Consider the following 17,193-nt stretch of genomic DNA (forward strand, 5'->3'; position numbering starts at 1 on the left):
TTTTTTCACCGTTTTTTTCACTGTCCTTTTGTCTCTTTTATGCATGTACATAAAGTTCAGTTAAAAAAAAAAATCTCATTCTGGTTTTGGCATTACAGTGGGGAAGGTGAATTGTTCAGGAATAGTTTACCTAAGACACTGGGAGTGCATAGAGTTTGTATGACACTATTTACTTTCACACTGTGTTCTGCCATTCAGTTGCACAGGTATTGTTTAGTCTCACACCTAGGTCAGCCAATGTTTACATTGTGCACATCACTAATTTAATTAAACTGTCCTAATACAAACTACCATCTCGGTTACCAAGACAAGATGGTAAAAATACCAAAAATAAATGTGTTTCAAATACTGCTGTACTTGCTTATTTTCACTAAAAACGCAGCCAAACCTTAATTTAATTTGACGTTAGTGGGGTCAAAGGAATCCCCTGATCTGTACCCTTCACCCCTGCAAGAAGCTGTGCACTTTGTTAGAGGAGGACACCGAAGCTCGATCCCCAGGATAGTCATGGGTTGAAGGTGACAGGAGATAATCAGAATGTTTTGTGCTGAAAGATGAAACAAGCGGGTACTTAGGGATCCAAGCCAGAAAGAAAAACAGGCACCTGGATAATCAGGAACAAGGTCTAGGTCATGGTGAGGGTCAAATTCAGGAGTCAAAATGCAAAAACAGAAGCACATGAACGAGAACCAAGACAGGTTAGCTCTTAACAAATCACGGCAGGTTGCAAACTCTTTAAATATACCGCCAGGCTTAATGTCATTTAGCAACGTGACACCGCTGCCTTGATCTGCAGGGCCGCGGTGAAGAACAAGAGCAGCAAACCCGTTACCCGCCACCAGCTGTGGCAGTCGGCAAGAGCCGCGTCCGCTAACAAGAACTTTCAATGCCGTTCATCTGTAGGGACGTAGTACTGTGTTTTGCAGAAATCTTTAGGTTTAATCTATAGTGGAATTGTAGATTTTGTTGGAGAGGAACGAGCATGGCGTCACACATTGCCACATTTGCGGGAGGTGTTAAGAGCTTTGTGGCCAGTCCTTTGCTTCATGTACTGACCCACATTGGTCTGCTGTTTGTGTATGTTCACTTGCAGATTCGTTGCAGAGATTTCTGTAAATTAATGGTAGGGCCAAACGGAGTAACAGTTTGCATCGGGTGCTCGGGTATGCACTGAGTATCGCGGGTGCTCGAGTGACATGTTCGAGTCCCCACGCCCTCTTGTTTTGCGGCTGTTAGTCACAAAACATGCGGGGATTGCCTGACATACACGGCCAATCCCCGCATGTTTTGTGGCTGTCTAATAGCCGTGAAACATGCGGCCACGGGGACTCAAACATGTCACTCGAGCACCCTAGGCAAACTTGAGTAACGAGAACTTGTGCTCATCACTAGTGGCAAACAATCACTTGATTTTACAAGGCAACAACTTGTTTCCTGCAGCTAAATAATAAGTCAGATTAAGGCATCTCAGAAATATTGATGAACTGAAACACATTTGCAGGGGGAAGAGTCCTAGTGAATTAAGCAAGACCATGCACGTCTAGTCGGAATGTGACCGTAAGTATGCAAATTGCATACTTGTTCTCTTTTGACCGCCTGCTCTCGACGCCGCCACCGTACGGTGCACGCGCTGTGAGGTTTGAAAAGTGTGCAGACTTTAGAGTGACTGCAGACTTTCATCCCAAATCTAGACCACACCAACCAATGCAGAAATATAGGTATTTCCAAAGAGCACACTTGCTATTTTTTGCTACTGTATATTTCCATAGAAAAACAGATGAGAATAAGCGGCCCTTATCTGTTCCTTGCTTGCTTCCTCGTGATGCTATTTATGTAACTAACCAATGCAAATTAGAGTTCACTTTGCATTTAGCACTGTGTGTATAACAGCTAGTATGGAAGCTGCCATTCATCTAAACGCAAAAGAAATCCTATTTTGGAAAATATATGTGCATCGTATATTGCAGCATTATAATTGCGGGCATTAAATTAAAAAAATGTTATCCTAGATTTGGTTTTTGAGTATGGCTGGAACCAGAGGAATACCCAGAGATAGGAGGGTACAACCTGTCAACACCAACCATAGACGCTGTCCACCTTTAGGGACAATTTTTTTTAATGCATGCATTTTGGGTTAAAAATCATTTTTGCAATTCATTCTCATTAAAAAAAGATAATTCCCTGCATGTTTAACTTTGATGTGATCTATGGTCATAAATTAGCTGAGAGGAGCGCAGGCAAAGACAGGTGCAAGAGTTGGGCTGTGCTCATACGTTGCATTTTTTTGCAGCATTTTTTGTGCAAATTCAAAGGCTTTTATCTTACAGTATCCACAAAAGCGACGAGGTTTTAGAAATCTCACACACACGCTTTTTTTTTTTTTTAGGACCGAATTGGAAAACTGCAGCGTTTTTTAAATCTGCACAATGTAAATTTTTACACCTTTTTTTCACCCACAATGTAATGAGAAGGTTGCGTTTTTGCAGCATGTTTGGTGAATAAAATTGACTTCATTAAACATGCACTGTAGACAAATAACACAAGTAATCCGCACTAAAACAAGCAGCAAAAAATGCTGTGAAAGTGCTGAAAAATGGGTGTTTTGAATGCCGCTTTTTTTTTTTTACTGCCAATAGAGCAGATTTTGTCTGCTGAAAAAAACACAAAGTATAAACATAGCCTTACAAAATGTGCTATAATAGCAGAATGAGCTCACTGACAGATTCTCAATGAACTCTTCCTGCATCCAATAATAGGTGGGTTATACATTTTTAATTAAACCGAATTGCAAAAATGATTTTTTTTAGACCCAAAAACATGCAATGTTAATAAAAAAAAAAAATGTCTTATTCCTTTCATTATTTTTTTTTGTTATAGTGAATCTAACAGAACATGAAGATAAAGTTGGGATGGAAGACTTTGAACTGCTAAAAATTTTGGGCACTGGAGGTAAGAGCCGACATGTAATATCCTTTATATTCTGCTCCACACCTTCTCCTCCTGTTGAGGCTACATATGAAATCTTCTAGTACTATCCCATCTAATGCAATTATGAGAAAATAATAATCATCTCACAATTTTCTTCTTATTTAAAATCTTAAGAACGATGGGATTTTTAATTTTAGATTTTACTTGACTTTGCCAAGGTTACCGGCCACCTCTGCAATCTATCAGTGGTGGCCTTTTTCCTAGGTAAGGGGTCTAGTACTTACCGGAGGAGCGCAGCAGCTACTGGCTAGAAAACAAAGTTAGTAATAAATCTTAATTACTAATTAAAGATCATTTATAGCAGAACAGTAAAGAGTAATGAACGAAATTAGGCTCACACCATGAGAAGAGCGGGGGTAGGGCACTCTATTCTAGGACTATAATCACACATATAAAGGTGCAGTCAGTTAATGGACGTGTGTGGTGCAGCAGATCTGGAGGTATAGCCAGGAATCACATGAGGGGAATTAGGGCAGCAGGCTTGAAAACCTGGGTATAAAGTAGTACAAGTGCCGGAGCTCAGGAAGGGCACGCCAGGTTCTCACATCCGGCCAGGCCCCCAATCACAAAATATTTTGAAGCCATATTTTTTTCTGCTTCATTTGTTTGTATATGTATTCCTTACAGTAGCCAAAAACGTTTGTAAATTGTGCCAAATTTATAAAAAAAAAATTATATATATATATATATATTATATCCATTTGGTAAATTCTAAAAAGTTCATTTTTATCTCATTAAAGTACACTCTGAACCCCATCTTGACTGAAAAAAAAACAGAGATGTAGAAATTTTAGCAAATTTCTTAAAAAAGAAAAGCTGAAATATCACATGGTCATAAGTATTCAGACCCTTTGCTCAGACACTCATATTTAAGTTACATGCTGTCCATTTCCTTGTGATCCTCCTTGAGATGGTTCTACTTCTTCATTGGAGTCCAGCTGTGTTTAATTAAACTGATAGGTCTTGATTTGGAAAGGCACACACCTGTCTATATAAGACCTCACTGCTCACAGTGCATGTCAGACCAAATGAGAATCATGAGCTCAAAGGAACTGCCCAAGGAGCTCAGAGACAGAATTGTGGCAAGGCACAGATCTGGCCAAGGTTACAAAAGAATTTTTGCAGTACTCAAGGTTCCTAAGAGCACAGTGGCCTCCATAATCCTTAAATGGAAGAAGTTTGGGACCACCAGAAGTCTTCCTAGACCTGGCCATCCAGCCAAACTGAGCAATCGTGGGAGAAGAGCCTTGGTGAGAGAGGTAAAGAAGAACCCCAAGATCACTGTGACTGAGCTTCAGAGATGCAGCGAGCTTCAGAGATGCAGTAGGGAGATGCCTTTATGGCAGAGTGACCCAACGGAAGCCTCTCCTCAGTGCAAGACATATGAAAGCCTGCATAGAGTTTGCTCAAAAACACATGAAGGACTCCCAGACTATGAGAAATAAGATTCTCTGGTCTGATGAGATGAAGATAGAACTTTTTAGTGATAATTCTAAGCGGTATAGGTGGGGAAAACCAGGCACTGCTCATCACCTGCCCAATACAATCCCAACAGTGAAACATGGTGGTGGCAGCATCATGCTATGGGGGTGTTTTTCAGCTGCAGGGACAAGACGACTGGTTGCAATTGAAGAAAACATGAATGCTTCCAAGTACAGAGATATGCTGGATGAAAACCTCTTCCAGAGTGCTCTGGACCTCAGACTTGGCCGAAGGTTCACCTTCCAACAAGACAATGACCCTAAGCACACAGCTAAAATAACAAAGGACTGGCTTCAGAACAACTCTGTGACCATTCTTGACTGGCCCAGCCAGAGCCCTGACCTAAACCCAATTGAGCATCTCTGGAGAGACCTGAAAATGGCTGTCCACCAACGTTCACCATCCAACCTGACGGAACTGGAGAGGATCTGCAAGGAAGAATGGCAGAGGATCCCCAAATCCAGGTGTGAAAAACTTGTTGCATCATTCCCAAGAAGACTCATGGCTGTACTAGCTCAAAAGGGGGCTTCTACTCAATGCTGAGCAAAGGGTCTGAATACTTATGACCATGTGATATTTCAGTTTTTCTTTTTTAATAAATTTGCAAAAATTTCTACATTTCTGTTTTTTTTTTTTTCAGTCAAGATGGGGTGCAGCATGTACTTTAATGAGAAAAAAAATGAACTTTTTAGAATTTACCAAATGGCTGCAATGAAACAAAGAGTGAAAAATGTAAAGGGGTCTGAATACTTTCCATACCCACTGTACTAGGCACCGATATGGCTACTAATGATATACTAGACACAGATATGGCTACTAATGATATACTAGGCACAGATATGGCTACTAATGATATACTAGGCACAGATATGGCTACCAATGATATACCAGGCACAGATATGGCTACCAATGATATACTAGGCACAGATATGGCTACCAATGATATACTAGGCACAGATATGGCTACCAATGATATACTAGGCACAGATATGGCTACCAATGATATACTAGGCACAGATATGGCTACCAATGATATACTAGGCACAGATATGGCTACCAATGATATACTAGGCACTGATATGGCTACTAATGATATACTAGACACAGATATGGCTACTAATGATATACTAGGCACAGATATGGCTACCAATGATATACCAGGCACAGATTATGGCTACCAATGATATACTAGGCACAGATATGGCTACCAATGATATACTAGGCACAGATATGGCTACCAATGATATACTAGGCACAGATATGGCTACCAATGATATACTAGGCACAGATATGGCTACCAATGATATACTAGGCACAGATATGGCTACCAATGATATACTAGGCACAGATATGGCTACCAATGATATACTAGGCACAGATATGGCTACCAATTACTAGGCACCGATATGGCTACTAATGATATACTAGACACAGATATGGCTACTAATGATATACTAGGCACAGATATGGCTACCAATGATATACCAGGCACAGATATGGCTACCAATGATATACTAGGCACAGATATGGCTACCAATGATATACTAGGCACAGATATGGCTACCAATGATATATTAGGCACAGATATGGCTACCAATGATATACTAGGCACAGATATGGCTACCAATGATATACTAGGCACAGATATGGCTACCAATGATATACTAGGCACAGATATGGCTACCAATGATATACTAGGCACAGATATGGCTACCAATGATATACTAGGCACAGATATGGCTACCAATGATGTACTAGGCACAGATATGGCTACCAATGATATACTAGGCACAGATATGGCTACCAATGATATACTAGGCACAGATATGGCTACCAATGATATACTAGGCACAGATATGGCTACCAATGATATACTAGGCACAGATATGGCTACCAATTACTAGGCACCGATATGGCTACTAATGATATACTAGACACAGATATGGCTACTAATGATATACTAGGCACAGATATGGCTACCAATGATATACCAGGCACAGATATGGCTACCAATGATATACTAGGCACAGATATGGCTACCAATGATATACTAGGCACAGATATGGCTACCAATGATATATTAGGCACAGATATGGCTACCAATGATATACTAGGCACAGATATGGCTACCAATGATATACTAGGCACAGATATGGCTACCAATGATATACTAGGCACAGATATGGCTACCAATGATATACTAGGCACAGATATGGCTACCAATGATATACTAGGCACAGATATGGCTACCAATGATGTACTAGACACTTACATGGCTACCGATGACACACTAGGCACATATGGCTACTAATGGTATACTAGACACAGATATGGCTACCAACGTTATACTGAACACGTATATGACTACTAATGACATCCTAGACACACATATGGCTACCAGTGAAATACTAGACACTGATATCGCTACTAATGATATACTAGACACACTAGCAACGAGACACTACATACACATACATGCATGGCTACCAGAGTAGACGTACATACGGTTACCAATGAGAAACTAGCATGTATGTCTGCTATACAGATAACCTAGCCACACATGTAGCAAGCAATGACATGCTAGACACACATATGGCTACCAACAAGACACTACATACATGCATGGCTATCAACAAGAAACTAGCACATATGGCTGCTATACAGATATACTAGACACATACAGTGTATAATCACATACTAATCACGCATACGGCTATTAGAGATGTACTAGACGTGGCTACCAATGACTTGTTAGTCACGCATATGACTACTGATGACACACGTGCCGCTATCAGAGATGTACCAGTCCTGCTTATAGCTACCAGCCAGACATTAGATTCATGTATGACTTATAACGACATAGTAGACTCGCTCATGACACCATTTCTTTTTCCTTTTGCTGTGCCCTGTAAAGCGTTCTTCTACCTAGGACAGACTATTCTGGGCGTTTTGGTCCGTGAATGAAATTTTCAGATACAGGCGGTGCTGGGCGTAGAGGTGTAGCTGGGCGGAGCTGGGCGTAGAGGTGGCATTGAGGCGTAGCTGGGTGTAGAGGCGGAGCTGGGTGTAGAGGTGGCGTAGAGGCGGCGCTGGGCGTAGAGGCGGCATAGAGGCGGAGCTGGGTGTAGAGGCGGAGCTGGGTGTAGAGGCGGAGCTGGGTGTAGAGGCGGAGCTGGGTGTAGAGGTGGCATAGAGGCGTAGCTGGGTATAGAGGCGGCGCTGGGTGTAGAGGCAGAGCTGGGTGTAGAGGTGGCATAGAGGCGTAGCTGGGTGTAGAGGCGGAGCTGGGTGTAGAGGTGGCATAGAGGCGGCGCTGGGTGTAGAGGTGGCATAGAGGCGGCGCTGGGTGTAGAGGTGGCATAGAGGCGGCGCTGGGTGTAGAGGTGGCATAGAGGCGGCGCTGGGTGTAGAGGTGGCATAGAGGCGGCGCTGGGTGTAGAGGTGGCATAGAGGCGGCGCTGGGTGTAGAGGTGGCATAGAGGCGGCGCTGGGTGTAGAGGTGGCATAGAGGCGGCGCTGGGTGTAGAGGTGGCATAGAGGCGGCGCTGGGTGTAGAGGTGGCATAGAGGCGGCGCTGGGTGTAGAGGTGGCATAGAGGCGGCGCTGGGTGTAGAGGTGGCATGTAGGCGGCGCTGGGTGTAAAGGCGGAGCTGGGTGTAGAGGTAGCATAGAGGCGGAGCTGGGTGTAGAGGTGGCATGTAGGCGGCGCTGGGTGTAAAGGCGGAGCTGGGTGTAGAGGTGGCATAGAGGCGTAGCTGGGTGTAGAGGCGGAGCTGGGCGTAGAGGAGGCGTAGCTGGGCGTAGAGGCGCGCTTGGTGTAGAGGCTGAGCTGGGCGTAGAGGTGTCATAGAGGCGTAGCTGGGCCTAGAGGCGGCGCCCGGTATCCAGGCAGAGCTTTTTTTTTTTTTTTTTTTTTTTTTTAATGAAATATTAAAAACACAAAAAAAACCTATTCTCACTTCTGCTCATGTAATATTTTTTTCTTTCCTCTTGCAGCATATGGGAAAGTTTTCCTTGTGCGCAAAGTAACTGGGCCAGATGCAAAGCGTCTCTATGCCATGAAGGTTCTGCGCAAAGCAGCGCTGGTCCAGAAGGAGAAAACTGCCGAACACACAAGGACGGAGCGCACGGTTTTGGAGCATGTGAGGCAGAGCCCCTTCCTTGTCACTCTTCATTACGCCTTCCAGACAGATGCCAAACTCCACCTGATACTAGGTAAGCGAATGTAATACTGGACTTATTTGCTTCTTTCTCCTCCTGGACTGATCTTTCACTTTCCATTCAAGTATAAAATCTGTATTCAGTGAAGACAGATTTTCCCATTACGGAGATAGGAGCTGACAGTTGGTGCTCATAAAGTTCTATGGAGAATTGTAACTGACATTTCAGGAGAACTTGCAGCAGAATGTCTGTATCTGTCTCTTGCTCTTCCCTCCTCAATACAATTTTAAAAGTGTAACGGGTCTGGGAGGCGGAACCTCTGAGCAACTATACAAGGGGGCGGCCCTTGTAAGGAAGTGGGTGGCGCCCAGGGGAGACGGGCAGGTAGTCACAGCAAGTGACAGGGACAGTCTCTGGGAAAACGGGCAGGTGGTCACGGCAAGTGACCGGGACAGTCTCTGGGTAAACGGGCAGGTGGTCACGGCAAGTGACCGGGACAGTCTCTGGGTAAACGGGCAGGTGGTCACGGCAAGTGACCGGGGCAGTCTCTGGGTAAACGGGCAGGTGGTCACGACAAGTGACCGGGGCAGTCTCTGGGTAAACGGGCAGGTGGTCACGGCAAGTGACCGGGACAGTCTCTTGACAGGTGGGTGGTCACGGCAAGTGACGGCAGAGCCTCCAGGTAGGCAAGCAGGCTGGTAGCAGGTGGACGCTCCCAGGTGAGCAGGCAGGTGGTCACAGCACGTGACGGCGGAGCCTCCAGGTAGGCTAGCAGACAGGTAGAAGGTGAGCGCTCCCAGGTGAGCGGGCAAGAGTCTCTGGACAGGCTGGTGGTCACAGCACGTGACGGCGGAGCCTCCAGGTAGGCTAGCAGACAGGTAGAAGGTGAGCGCTCCCAGGTGAGCGGGCAAGAGTCTCTGGACAGGCTGGTGGTCACAGCACGTGACGGCGGAGCCTCCAGGTAGGCTAGCAGGCAGGTAGCAGATGTGCGCTCCCAGGTGAGCGGGCAGACGGATCCATAGACAGACTGGCAGGGCTGGTAGGCAGACTGTCGGACCGCAGGAATAGTAGCAGGTTGACACGAGACAGGCAGGTATCAGACAGGAAACTGGCAGGTAACTGGAAACGGGACCTGAGGGCTGAAGCAGAGTGATGAACTGTGCTACAACATTGCTCGGGCACCTCCATTTTGGAGGAGGTGCCTTATATATGGTGAAGTCCTCTGGCCATTGGCCGGGGACTCCTTAGGACGGCGCACGCGCGCGCGCGCCCTAAGCACCGTGGCCGGGAAGGAGTGCGCGCTGCTAGCAGAGCGGGAGGAAGACGCCGGGCACGGAGCGGAGAGGTGAGGGGAACAGCGTCCCTGCCTAGCAGGAGGCAGGGACGCCGACGCTACAAAAAGCACCAGCTGCCATCTCCTATCTCAGTAATGGGGAAATTGGGCTTCACTGAAAACAGATTTTACCTATGAATTTAACATGAATCAGTCCAGGAAGAGAAAGAAGTCAATTCCTCTGATAAGATATATTACAGAGTTGCTTATTTTCATGTGTACTATCGATTTATGAATTAAAAATTAAAACAACAGTTACTATTTAAGTCAAAGTACAGGCATGATAAGCACAGCGGTGTGACAGCACAGCAATAATAAACAAGTGATGTTATAATGCAATGATGATAAACACCGATGTATCACTGCACTGATAATAAGCACAGTGATGACATAATACAAAGGTAGTAAATACAGTGCTGTCCTAATAAAATGATAATAAACACAGCAATGTCACACTGCACTGATAATAAGTAGTGATGTCACATTTCACTAATAATAAGCACAGTGATGTCATACAATGGTAATAAACACAATGATGACATCATGCAATTAGAATAAACAGCGATGTCACACTACACTGATAATAAGCAGTGATGTCATGCAATGGTAATAAACACAGTTATGACATAATACAATTATAATAAACACAGGGATGTCACACTACACTGATAATAAGCACAGTGATGTCATAATACAATGATAAACAGCTATGTCAGTTTGCACTGATAATAAGCTCAGTGATGACATGATACAATGGTAATAAACACTTTGATGAGATAATATAATGGTAATAGACACAGCGATGTCATAGTGGTGATATCTCTGAACAGGCATTACAAAGATGTTGTCACAAAACACAAGTAATCATCAGAGAGAAGTGACAGCACAGGAATAATAGTCACTGATGTCCACACAGGGATGATGCTCCTTCCGGCAGTGACGTCACAATACATCACTATACAGGGATAATACACAAAGTGATGATGGAACACAGGAATAACAAACACAGTGATGTTACAGGACATGGATAAAACACTATATTGTCTCTGGAAAGGGATTTTCCATAGAATCACGACACATTATAGGGATAATGTTCAGAGTGATATCACAGAACTCGGATAGTAATCTCATAATGGCAAATAATAGCAGGCATGTCACAGCGCAGCAATAACAAATGCAGCATTGTAATACAGGCATAATGCACACAGTGATGTCACAGAGTAGGAATCAAATACTTGTACATATGGCAAAGTGTCTATGAGCCTCCTAAAGCCCAGGTGCGACTTCAGTCTTTGCCTCCCCACCCCACCGTTACACCGTAGTCTTATTTTACTTTAGATATATCCTAAGAAGCGTTAATGCCAGTAGAATTGTTATAGGTACATAAAAAAACGTAACATGCTATATTGGCTCAGTTTCTCCCTGAGCTTGCCTGACTTTGTCACTTGAGCCCTGCTGCCAATCATTGACCGCTTCACTCTCACTTCCAGTGATTGACTGCAGGGTGCACATGAGATAACAATGTCATGGGAGACATGGCTGACATCACTGGAATGGCGGCGGCGCTGGACATGAGTACGGGCTGTTTTTATTTTACATGGGGGAATATTGTAAGGCCCCTGAAGTCCGCACTTCTGACCCTGAAGGCCCCTGAAGTCCGCACTTCTGACCCTGAAGGCCCCTGAAGTCCGCACTTCTGACCCTGAAGGCCCCTGAAGTCCGCACTTCTGACCCTGAAGGCCCCTGAAGTCCGCACTTCTGACCCTGAAGGCCCCTGAAGTCCGCACTTCTGACCCTGATACTTTGTTTGTTCTTTGTTTTATCCCAACAGATTATGTTAGTGGCGGGGAACTTTTCACTCACCTCTATCAGCGGGATAACTTCTCTGAAGACGCAGTACGGTTTTATTCTGGTGAAGTTATCCTGGCTCTTGAGCACTTACACAAGGTGAGACATGCCCGGCTGCTCTTACTGACATTGACTTGTTAGTGATTATTCTGACTCGGACACTTTCTTCTCTAGCTGGGAATTGTATACCGTGACATTAAACTGGAGAACATCTTGCTGGACAGTGACGGCCACGTGGTGCTGACCGACTTTGGCCTGAGCAAGGAGTTTGTGGCCGAGGAGGTGAGAGATCATTGCGAATAAGTGGCCTCTGTTATACTTTTATTTTGTCAAATGTTTTCTTTAAAAGTGGATCTGTTTTTCTGTAATAGTGTGAGCGCACATATTCCTTCTGTGGGACAACCGAATATATGGCACCTGAAATAATACGAGGGCAGGGAGGTCACGGCAAGGTAAGTGAGTGACTACTTTTTCTGTCCTGCTTGCTATCGTTGGAACGAGACTGGTAAGATTTGGGTCTCCATTGTTGCAGTCTGTGGACTGGTGGAGCCTAGGAATCCTCATTTATGAACTGCTGACGGGAGCGTCTCCATTCACACTGGAAGGAGAGAAGAACTCGCAGAGCGAGGTATCCAGGTGAGATACATGTGACTGTATGGAAGAAGGAGTAAAGCGACATTTGCAACAACCGATTTCCTACCAGAGCGAACACCGATCAATAATATTAAAAGTCAGTAAGCGCTCATTTAAAGAACTTTTACAAACTGCATGGAGAAGGGGAGACAATTGTTAAATGATTGTTCAGTTCCCATACTGTTCTCCTATTTTCAGGAGTATATACTAAATGCTGCGCTGCCGACAACAACATTGAATAGTGAAAAACCTTTCTTGGTTCAGAACTGTAATCGATATATCACTATAATGACAATATCTATCTCGACTGAGCTCTAATGCAAGTTGCTTAAAATTGTGTCTGTTGTGTTGAGCATCATTGAAAGACAAACGTTTACAGACATCTCTGACATATAAAATATTACAAGTTACCCTAAGTTGCGTTAACTTTCGCTTTTGTTCATTCCTTCATTCATTTTCAGGCTCCTGATACACAGTTCCCACCTGCTCTTAGTTTCAGAGCTTTCTCTTCTGGGAATGTCCCTTCCAGTAATACATGTTGGATGTGAGGTCCGGGATGCTGCTGCTTTCACTAGCTCTCATGTATCAGCACAGCTTCATTCCTGGACTGATTTTCCCTGTTATTGCTCATGGAGGATGATGTGTTTTTTGCTTACCTAAATGCTTTCTCCGCTCCCTTCTCTCTGATCGTCTAGCCTCCCTACCATCACCTTTAGGTGCTATCTCTAAGGGCAGGTGCAGACGACCATATGTTTCTCCTCCGAGAAAATCAGGTTGATTATGCTAATCAGACTCTGGTCAGAGTGTGATCCAATTCTTTCGAATGAGATGCAGTAAAAAATGTCTCCATCTTCTCCATTCTGTCAGTCTGTGGAAACCATCGGACTGCACTCGGAGGATATCTGAGTGCAGTATGATGTTTTCCACGGACTCACTGACTTGCATGGCCGAGTGCGATCCGAATATCAAATCAAAGTCGGGCACTCTGCGATTTTTTTTTTTTTTTCCTGGACTGGCTCTGCCGGAGAAAAAAAACAAACATGTGCACGGGTCCATAGACTAACATTGTTCCGAGTGCAATCCGGTGTTTTGTCGGATCGCACTCGGACCAAAAATACCTTAGTGCAGATATAGACAAACACCGAGAGAAGAGAGGAGAAAAGCAGAGAGAGCTATCAAAACCAGGAGCGGAGCTCTAATGGTTTTCAGAGCTATTTGCAGGACTCTGCAGGTGGAAAATAGTACGTTTCTAATGAAGAAATGTTTAGTAAGTTGCCTAATTTTGCATTAAAAAGGCAAATTTAACAATCAAAAGAAAAATAGTGAAAAGGCATACATGTATGTAACAGAGGGAAAGCTCACACGAGAATCCAGGATATCCGTGCATATTATGGGCTGCCCATTGATTTCAAAGGGCACGGTGCATTTCTTACTATGTCCTGCAGCCCCTCTGGCTTTCGAAGCCATGGTTGCTTACGTGATAAAGAGTCGACCAAACCAGACCACGTTTTAATACACATTTTTTGTGTTTGCAGTGGAAACCAAGAATACATGCAGGTGATGGTAATGCCCTATAGCTGTGTATGTAACAAGTGCGAAATTGAAAATGACACAGAGAACCTTTGTCACCGCAGGCGGATCCTGAAGATGGAGCCCTCGTATTCCTCCTCTTTAAGTTTGGAGGCTCGCGATCTCCTCCAGAAGCTGCTCCGCAAAGATCCGAAAAAACGACTTGGGGCAGGTGGCGCTTCCCAAATTAAAGAACACCCTTTTTATAGGGCAAGTGACCACATTTCATTTTTTTGCAAACTTTGCCTGACTTCTCTATGGTCAGGATATGTCTTTTTGGGGCTTCATTACTAATGTAATAATTTCTCCCTTGCAGGGTCTGGATTGGGATTTACTGTCTCTCCGGAAAGTCAACCCTCCATTTCGACCCTCGATACGCAGCGAGACCGATGTCAGTAATTTTTCTGATGAATTTACAAGTCTTGACCCGGTGTACTCTCCGGCCGCTACCCCACCGTCTGGAGCTCGTATATTCCAGGTCTTGAGTCATACAATTGAATTTTCTAAATAGAATAATTGTAAAATATTTTTACATTATTTCCTTTTAGTTTTTTCTTCAATTTTGCTTTTGATTTGTTTGTTTTTCCATTGATGTGAAATGTTACTGGCCTACAGAGTATCAACACACATCCTGTATGCCTAATAAGTGAAGACGAAAATAACCCCATAGTCTTACCCAGTATTTTGTGATGGTGTTTTCTGTCCTTTTAAGGGGTTTTTCAAACTTTGGGGACAATTTTTTTTTTCTTTTTGCTTAAATGCATGTATTAGGGACTAAAAAATAATTTTGCAATTGCGCTCGATTAAAAATGTTGCACGGTTTGGCTTTTATAGGCTGTTTGTATCGATGCACATTCATCTTTGATGTGGTCTGTCGCCATAAATCAGCTGAAAGGAGCTCAGAAAAAATAAATAAGAGTTTCAAACTCTTCGGTCATTCAATTTGAATTAACTCGCTGACAGATTCTCAGTTAACTCATTCTGCAGCCAGCAATAGAGCGTACAACACAGAGGCTATGAAAGGCAAGTGATGCCTTAAAGTGATGTTTAATGACACCCAATTACAAAAATTATTTTTAGTCTCAAATACATGCATTTAAGTAAAAATAAAAATGAAAAAATTGTTCCCAAAGGCGGAAAACCCATTTTTACATGAAATATCTAGTCAAAAAATAACCTATTCATTTCAAGTTTTTATGTTAAACATAGTTTTATTTTGTTTTTAGAAAAATAAGTTTTTCTCTAATTTTCTGTTTTCTCAGTATTGAAAAAAACATCTGAAATCTTATTGTTTTCCCTCTGGCCATTGATCATTACAATAAACTGACTAAGGCCTCATTCACACGTCAGTATTTTTCACATAAGAGAAAAACAGATCGATATGTATTCTATCAGACTTTGATCAGCGTGTGGTCCGCGCGTCATCAGTTTTTCTCGTATGTGCAAACAAAAAATAAAAGTTTCTCCACCTTCTCCCTTTTGACTGTCCATGAAAATTGGACTACAGTCAGATGTCAGCTGAGTGCGGTTCAATTTTTTTTTTTCACAGACCCATAGACTTGCATTGCCGATTTTTATCAAAATCGGACATATCTCCGCGATTTTGTGCTGACCTTGAAAAATCATGGTCATGTGAATGGCTCCATAGACTGGCTCCATTATCTGTGAAAACAACGAATACATTTGTACGAGAACAACGGACATCTGAATGAGGCCTAAGTAGTCAACTCATTATCATCACAGTTGCCGCCAAATAGCACAGATCCACCGCTGACAATAGGTGATGGATACAGCTCACCCTCTCTCCCTCTCTGCACAGTAACCTCTGCACAGGCCACTGAGCATGCCCACAACACTCTCCCTATGAAGTAATTTTCAGAAAACAGTTATGATCCATGTGGAGGCTGTAAATAAATCTCTTTAGAGAGATAAGCAGCTCAGGCAAGATGGATGCCTCCATAAGAATAATATTTCATCATCAAAAAAAAGTATTGGTATTTTTAGTTTTATTAGCAAAAATAAAAAATAGGTAATACCTTCCAGGCAGATGTTTATATTTGCTGCTTTTTCTTATACATCAGGGTTATTCCTTTGTGGCACCTTCCGTCCTGTTCGGTGTAAATGCAGTCATGTCGGATATGCCAGCTCCATCTGCTGACAAACCGGGCAGCCCTACACTGGCACTGAGCGCGGCTATGAAGGTGAAGGACATTTCAGTATCCTGTTTATTTGCTTTTAAACCCTGAAGGTAGTGCTATGTCCCACACCCTATTTTACCTATCTTCTCTTTGTGTCTTCGGCTTGATCCTAGGACTCTCCCTTCTTCCAGCAGTATGAGATGGATCTACAAGAGCCTTCACTGGGATCCGGCAGTTTTTCGGTGTGCAGAAAGTGTAGACATCGGCAGAGCAAGAAGGACTATGCTGTGAAAATCCTGAGTAAGAGGTCAGTTGAAAGAGCTACACTTGTGTTTTTGAGAAGTTTTGGGAAATGTTAGGTTCCTGCTGTTATGATAGTGTAGTAACTACTCAGGGGGGGGAAAGGTAACACACTAAAAAGTGCAACTGACCCTGCCGCTTCCTGTACAAACTAGAGATCTTGACCGTCCATAGTGGTTCCAGCGTGAGCTGAGATAGCCCTAACCACAAACTAGACAATGGCAGCTGGGACCTATGCTGCCTGAAAGGCCGTCAAGCGCTTCACGTTCTTCCTAAAGAACCGGAGGGCAGAGCAGAGTGTAAATTACCTACAGAAGGAAAAGTGTGCTGAACTAGAAAAAGATTCCAGAGTGAGTAAAGTAAACCACAAAATAAAGTATTAAATATGTACTGTTAGAAAATAAGCTGCCTGCTTCCCAAAGAAACAGCAGATAGTTGCAGGGTAAAGAACATAAACAGCAGAGAGATAAACCCTAGCTAGACTTTCACTGACTGGCTTAAACTACATCAGTTTGGACATCAAAATGAGATTATTACCAGCAGGAAATACCAGCGGGGGAAAGTATATAAAGCTGCACCCAAAAGATTATAGGGCAGAGAAATGAGTAAATGAAAACTCCTGTTAACCTAAAAAGACTGCAGCAAGGATAACAGAAACTAAGCACCCGGAGAAAAGGTGTATCTGCTGTTGCTCGATGTACAGAGAAACCGACCACAAAGCGCAGGATCGGGTTTGAACCC

At 43.5% G+C, this 17,193-nt stretch overlaps 1 protein-coding gene across 1 annotated transcript in view; it reads left to right on the forward strand.

Moving 5' to 3' along the window:
* LOC141173930 (ribosomal protein S6 kinase alpha-4-like) overlaps window positions 1-17,193 on the forward strand; it is a 47,828-nt gene that overhangs the window by 9,328 nt on the left and 21,307 nt on the right. Inside the window, exons 2-11 of the mRNA XM_073658479.1 lie at window positions 2,878-2,949; window positions 8,467-8,685; window positions 11,796-11,911; window positions 11,987-12,094; window positions 12,184-12,264; window positions 12,345-12,448; window positions 14,080-14,224; window positions 14,331-14,492; window positions 16,096-16,215; window positions 16,326-16,459. Of these exons, the coding sequence (XP_073514580.1) occupies window positions 2,878-2,949; window positions 8,467-8,685; window positions 11,796-11,911; window positions 11,987-12,094; window positions 12,184-12,264; window positions 12,345-12,448; window positions 14,080-14,224; window positions 14,331-14,492; window positions 16,096-16,215; window positions 16,326-16,459 (1,261 nt within the window). The remainder of the gene's footprint in view (window positions 1-2,877; window positions 2,950-8,466; window positions 8,686-11,795; window positions 11,912-11,986; window positions 12,095-12,183; window positions 12,265-12,344; window positions 12,449-14,079; window positions 14,225-14,330; window positions 14,493-16,095; window positions 16,216-16,325; window positions 16,460-17,193) is intronic.

This window comes from Phyllobates terribilis, unplaced genomic scaffold (assembly GCF_046119375.1).
Source record: "Phyllobates terribilis strain yellow unplaced genomic scaffold, ASM4611937v1 Scaffold_13__5_contigs__length_258822181, whole genome shotgun sequence".
NCBI lineage: Eukaryota > Metazoa > Chordata > Amphibia > Anura > Dendrobatidae > Phyllobates > Phyllobates terribilis.